At 49.8% G+C, this 6,506-nt stretch overlaps 2 protein-coding genes across 2 annotated transcripts; both read right to left on the reverse strand.

Moving 5' to 3' along the window:
- Nucleotides 1–2,858: 2,858 nt before the first annotated feature.
- LOC144375664 (phosphatidylinositol 4,5-bisphosphate 3-kinase catalytic subunit delta isoform-like) lies at nt 2,859–4,838 on the reverse strand. Its single transcript, XM_078041112.1, has 4 exons — nt 4,831–4,838; nt 4,514–4,708; nt 4,113–4,245; nt 2,859–3,290 (listed from the first exon to the last, which is right to left on the reverse strand). The coding sequence occupies exons 1-4, from the start codon at nt 4,836–4,838 to the stop codon at nt 3,153–3,155; spliced, it is 474 nt and encodes a 157-aa protein (XP_077897238.1). The 3' UTR covers nt 2,859–3,152.
- A 658-nt stretch (nt 4,839–5,496) lies between these two features.
- Nucleotides 5,497–6,211, reverse strand: LOC144375665 (phosphatidylinositol 4,5-bisphosphate 3-kinase catalytic subunit delta isoform-like). The gene is made up of 2 exons (XM_078041113.1): nt 6,138–6,211; nt 5,497–5,668 (listed from the first exon to the last, which is right to left on the reverse strand). Exons 1-2 carry the CDS (start codon nt 6,200–6,202, stop codon nt 5,497–5,499), a joined length of 237 nt encoding a protein of 78 aa, XP_077897239.1. The 5' UTR covers nt 6,203–6,211.
- Between the last annotated feature and the right edge of the window lie 295 nt (nt 6,212–6,506).

Below are 6,506 nucleotides of genomic sequence, written 5' to 3' on the forward strand. Positions count from 1 at the left end.
TGACTCTTCCTCCCTGCCATGTCCTGCCAGCTCAGGGGCTGCAGCAGTCCAGGATCCTGCCATCCAATGAGTTGCCCACCTCTTGCACCTCCAGAAAAGTTGCAGTGACTAGACAAGCTGAACTGACAGAGAGTAAAAATTGGTAATCATTTTTTTCTTTTTATTTTTGAAAGTCTTTATTTATTTTTTCCAAACTAGTGCTTTTACAAGTGGTAGAATGGGGTTAATATGTAGATGATCAACTGACTTTTTAATGCTTTGTAAATACATTGTAATTCTGTGTGTCCTTTGTGCTAGCGTACTCAGGACTAGGATGCAAAGTGTAGTGACCCTGCTTCTGTTCCCTCTCCCTCGGGAAACTAGGAGGGGAGGCCTACTCACTCTGGTCTAGGCATAAGGCTATGTAGGATTTGATGTGTTGTTTGGGACCAGAGTAGTGGTTTGTGTTTGAAGTCTGGAAATGTGTCTTCATCTTTGGGGTTCTGCAGACTTCTAGCATTATGTTGGGGATGGGAGTTGTGGGGTTCCTGGCTTCCCATGCACTCCTCTCAGGAACAGAAGCTTCCTTCTGTCACCCAGGCTTTGTGTTCCTGTACTGAGGCTTCATAAGTGTACATTTTTCTGCTGGTGAAGTTCTCTACACTTCATTGAAACTGAAAGCTGTGATGCAGATCACTTGACCACTTGGTTTTGGGGATAGCAGTGGTTTCTTGAGGGATCTGCACTCATAATGGAGGAAGTCAGAGTGCTACAATGTTCCAAAACAGTCTGCATCTACCCCACCCCAGCCCCTGTGGGTTGCTTCTACAGAATGCCATTGCATTGGGGTCAGATCCTCACTCCAGTAGCCAGGAGTTCTGCTGCTCTGATCCATGGGAAGGTCAAGGAGAGAAAGAAGTTGGGGATAGAGCCACAAAGAACTTTGCTCTTCATGTAAACCTGGGGGTCATCCAGCACACTGCCCCTGTGTCCTTACTGCCAGTCTTAAGGATGGCTGTGCTGTTGTGTGGCTGCCCACCCACATGCAGTCTGTGTAGATGCTGTCTAGACAGTGGTAAAAGCTAACAGAGGGGAATGTCCTCATATGTTCTGTAGTGCCTTGGTGTTCCTTCCCAAATGCAGGCATTGATGCTAGGTGGGAAAGTGTGTACACTACAGTAATGTTCTGTTTCTAACTCCAGCTGGAGTGATGCCTGTTTACTGCCTTGTTTAAACTTTGTTTCCCTTTTGAGCCAAGAACATAAGACCATAGAAAGGCTTTAATTTCTTTCCACTTGCCTTTCTGTCTTGTGACAAAAAACTGGAGACTCAACCCACATCAGTGATATTTAACTTGCAACATGAAATAATTGAAAATAGAAGCTGTTCTCACTGGGCAACAGACCATACACCCAGAAATCGCTGAGGTTGTGAAAGGTCTGTAGCCCATGCCTTGAAGCATAATACATAGACATGTGTGTGGTTTTTCATACTGTAAAGGAGGCAGGTGGCCTGATTAAATTTAGCATTTATTTGGGAACAAAAGTGTCATCTCTGGCTACTGCAGATGAGACAGGTGCTCTGGTGGCCCAACAGCTATTGAAAATGCAGAGAGCTGGCATCTGGAATTCCTTTTAAGCTGTGCACCTCTGCTGCTAAGGGCCAGAGTCTGCTGGCTCTGCTGAGTCTTGGGAGACACCTGAGAGATCAGCAGTGAGCCCAGAAGGTCCTGAGTGAGCTAAATGTGCATCAAGATTATCAGGAGCTTCTTCATATTTTTTTTTGTTTACACTGCTAGAGATCAAACCCAGGTCCTCATGCATACTCAGCACATGCTCTATGACTGGGATCTGGCCCCATCCCACTGTGGGATTCTAAAAGCCCAAGTCCTGGATGCTTCACTACAGCGGGCTTCAGAAAGCTGAAAGAGGCACAGGATCCTGCAGTAGGGACAGTTTCTCTTGCGTAGCCCTTTGGGATTACTGAGGCTAAACTTGGACTATCTCAGAGTAAGTGCCCTCAGAGAGAAAGACCCCACCTCACGTGGCCCAAGATTATTCCCAGATGGTTCCTCAAAGGTGAGCCCTGGGGGACATCAAGCCCCATCCCTCCCTCAAACCTTCCAGAGCAGGGAGCCTATTCACACATCACCACACAGACACTCTCTGACCTTTCACCCTGACCTTGAGGAGCTCTGCCAAGCTCAATTTTTATACTACACATAGGGGAGGCAGGCTCCTCTGCAGCTGTAGTGGTTCAGTAAATAGAGTGGTATTATTTTCTTACCTGAAGGTGAAAGAGGTGAGGGCATCCTCTACTTGACAATCATCTTAGCAGTGAAGAGCAAGCATCCCTGTGGCTATGGGGTGCCCTGGCTTCTTTGGGAGCTTCCCAGGACTTGGTCAATGGAGAACACGCAGGGTGGGCCACCCAGGTGGCAGAAGGTGATCTGGGGATTGAGGTGTCCTAAATGGACAGGAGGCAAAGTAACTGCTAGGTGGGGAGCCTGGGAACAAGGCTTCCCCAAGAGGAGGTCAGTCTTTGCTGGGCAAGATCCACCAGCTGGAAGACCTGGAATGCCCATCCTAAGACAAGAGCAAGGTACAACCTCAAGGTGCCCAACTCACAGTGCTTGGACATAGTGTAGCACCCCTCCTCTGCACTTGGGTGCATTTGCATTTATGGTGTTTTGTTCTTTTTGTTATTTTTCACTTGTAGATGGACAAATACCTTTATTTTTAATTTAGTTTTATGTAGTGCTGAAGATTGAAACCGCGCCTCACACGTGCAAGGTAAGCACTCTACTACTGAGCTTACAACCCCAGCCCTGGCAGTTTGGTCTTTATAATAGTTTTTTTTTTTAATATGACAGCAGAATATATTACAATTCTAATTACACAAATAAAACACAATTTTTCATATCTCTTGTTGTATACAAAGTATATTTACACCAATTTGTGTCTTTGTACATCTACTTTGGATAATAATGTCCATCACATTCCCCCATCATCTTGAAACATTTCCTGTGTCTCTAAATAACTAGTGTAAATAAAAGGCAATTGTGTTGTTCTTTCCCATGAGGTGCAGTTCAGGTGTGAGGCCCCATCTAGGACAACCCAGGGTAGCTGTCCTCAGAACAGGTTTGCCAGCCTGTGGCGGCTCAGAGGTGGCCACTATTGCCGGTTGTCTTTGGTCAGGTTGTGTGCCAGCCAGTTCACTTTGGTCTTCCAGCTCTCCCTCAGGGCTTCATTGAACTTCACCCTGAAGTGCTTCAGCCCCTCCTCCTCTGTCTTCCCCAGCGCCAGGGTGTCCTGGGAGAGAATCATCACAACTGCATCAACATTCAGGGGTCCTGACCCTGCTTCATCTGCAATCCCTTCTGCTTCTCTGTACTCCTGCCCCCTCGGGTTGTTGAAATTCCTTCCTAAAAGAACTGCAAGCAGGGGCTGGGGATGTGGCTCAAGCAGTAGTGCGCTCTCCTGGCATGCATGCGGCCCAGGTTCGATCCTCAGCACCACATACCAACAAAGATGTTGTGTCCGCCGAGAACTAAAAAATAAATATTAAAAAAAAAATTCTCTCTCTCTCTCTCTCTCTCTCTCTCTCTCTTTTCTCACTCTCTCTTAAAAAAAAAAAAAGAACTGCAAGCAGAGGGTCAGGCGGCCTCATCTTAGCTGAGAGAAGGGCAGGAGAAGCTTTAGGGAATACACCCCTCCTACTCAGCCTCTCACCAACTGAAAAGAGAGGAATGGAAAGTGTCTTGCAAACCTACAAGAGACTTTATCTCATTCATGAAAGACACTGAGGACACATGGGATGGCCAAACAAGAGCACAGTTCACCTTCAATTGGGCGGGAGTAGGCCCAGGGAGTGCAACATTCTGGCCACTTCTCACCATACTGCAATGCTGGGCCTGGGAAGGGATGAGGGCCCCCATCTGTGAGGTGAATCTCCTAGGTCCCCGAGCTGTTCGGGCAAGATGCACTCTGACCAGGATGAGCTCTGCCAAGCTCATTTTTTATACTATACATATGGAAGGCAGGCTCCTCCGCAGCTGTAGAGGTTCAGGCAGGCTTTGGGAAGTTTGTGGTGGACCCTGGCCTCTAGTCTGGTGTGGCCCTGTGCTGGCATACCTTCAAATACTGGATGTCTTTGGAGGAGCTGAGCTCAGGCAGGCCTGCTGCCTGCATCAGAGCAAAGAGTTGGAGGAAGAGGAGCCCATGGTGCCGCAGAATGCTGTAGGCCTGTTCACAGTAGCCTCGAAATCTGCAGAGGTAGAGGAAATACGTAAAGCCCTGGGTCCTCCCTGCCACCCCCAGCCCCAAACAAGCAGGGGTTCTGCATCCAGCCAGCACTTGCCCCTGAGTGTCTGCCCCTGGTCGTATTATGGGTGTACCCAGATCCTCTAACCAATGCCCCTGCCTGGGCCTGCCTCCTACAACAGGATGGAGGCAGGAGTTAGCCTGAGGGCTATGTCCCCATCCCTGCCCCTGGCTGGATACTGTCCCCTCACTGGGGCCCTGGGCACCCTCACCTTTCAAACTTCTCATTATTACTAGTCTTTCCCTGCTGAATCACATGGACAAAGTCATGGGTGAGGATGAATGGGACTCGCTCACGGTTGATTCCAAACTTGGTCTTGAAATTCCCCAGAAAGTGGCCAAAGTCAATATGAAATAGCTGAGTGGAATGAAGGGCAGCTACTGAACAGGCATCACAAAGAGAGGTTCTGTTTAAAGGAAGTCAGCAGGACTTGGGGCACTCTTCTGGGAGCTGTGGGCAGGGCAGAGAGGCCCCTGGGCCAGGCATGTAGGAAAAGCTCACCGGGCAGCTGAACACAGTGCCCCTTACCTGCCCATTCTCACGGATCATGATGTTGTCACTGTGCCGGTCACCGATGCCCAGCACATATGTGGCCACACAGTAGCCAGCACAAGAGAGGGTGAACTCCTCAATTGCTCGATCCAGGGCTTCTCTGAGTGGGGAAGATTGAAAACCAGGGCTCCTTATATTTTCCCTCCTCTTGAATCTGGCCTTGTGTTAATCAACAAGGAGGGCATTATTCTGAAGCATAGGTCACCATGCCCAGCTTGAAATTGCCCCCTTCTTCCACACAATACCATTCAGAGAAGACAAGGACTATGTGTTAGATGAAGAGAGGCTGCATAAAGAGGCACAACTGACAGCCAAGTGCCTAGGTGTGTGACTGGGCCCTTGGTAGATGCTCTGGGCTCAGGCAATATCAGAGATGCTAGCCTTGGCACCAGCTATTTCAAACCACAGCAAAACCCACTCAAGCTACATATTTGTGACTAAACACAGTGGTGGCTTTAATGCCTAACGAGTTGAGTAGCATAACACAGCCATGAAAAATGGACACCTGGGAACAGTGACCTTCTCTGTCCTGCCCCAAATCAGATGTGGGCCAGTGCTCAGCTGAGCCAAGCAGCCATGGAAACTGTCACAGGCCTTTCCTCACCTTTCACTCTATCAAGCCTCTCCCAGGAATAAGAAAGCCTACCCAGGGTTCTTGGACTTGAGCCAGTTGAGCAGGGCATCCTTGTTGAAGGCAGCCATGGCAGCCAGGTTGCTCTGTTTCAGCTGGATGTTGGCAATGGTGTCCGAGTGCTGCACTGCCTCAATGAGGCCCGTGCAGTCACCAGTGGGAAGGCAGCCATAGGGGGTCATCCTAGCACATGAGAAGAGGCACAGGCAGACACTATGGTTAAGGACATTCTCTGGGGCTACTGGAACCCCCAGGAAATTGAGGCACCCAACAAAACTATGGGGAACACTGCTTAAATTCCTAAGGATGCCAGACGGGGTGTGGGGCTCTGAGGAAGGTGCCTCAGAGACACAGAACTGGCACCCAAGTTGCAGAGCACACCTTGGCTGGGCTCATGTTTGCTCTGAAGAGAATGAGTCAGTGGGCTTGGAAGAAGGTGGCACTGCTCCCCAAGGGGTAGGAAGCCAGGAAATAGGAGCTGAGCACCAGGAATGGCCTTACCCAAACCCCTCCAGCTGCCCTACCCCTCTTGTGAGAATAGCCGCTCTCACAGCCAACATGGAGGTGTCAGTTTAGACCAGGAACTCCTCCAGGAGCAGGCTCTGAGGCCTGTTACAGACCCAAACAAACAGGTGATGGATACAGGCCCCACCTTAGGTCCAGGCCCTCCTGCTTCCACAGGGCGTCCATGAGCTGGATCATCTGCAGAGTCAGCATGTCCTGGCGGAGGTCTGGAAGGGCAGGAGTTTCTAGTGGGTTATAAACCCATGCAAGGCTCAGAGTATCTGAGCTCTGTCTTCTCAGGGAACCCCCTGGGGCCCTACCACAGAACAGTATGGGCCTAGGTGAGAAGGCCAAGGCCTCAGCATGCCCCCTGCCCAGCCTTGCTCACCATCCCCGTTCTTAAAGATAATGCCAACGCTGTCACCACTGCCTGCCTCCTCACTGCTGTACATGATCCACAGGGGTTTCATCTTGGAGTCCATGAAGGTGCACCTTTCCACACTGCAGGCAGAGGGCA

The sequence above is a fragment of the Ictidomys tridecemlineatus genome, chromosome 3 (genome assembly GCF_052094955.1).
Source record: "Ictidomys tridecemlineatus isolate mIctTri1 chromosome 3, mIctTri1.hap1, whole genome shotgun sequence".
NCBI lineage: Eukaryota > Metazoa > Chordata > Mammalia > Rodentia > Sciuridae > Ictidomys > Ictidomys tridecemlineatus.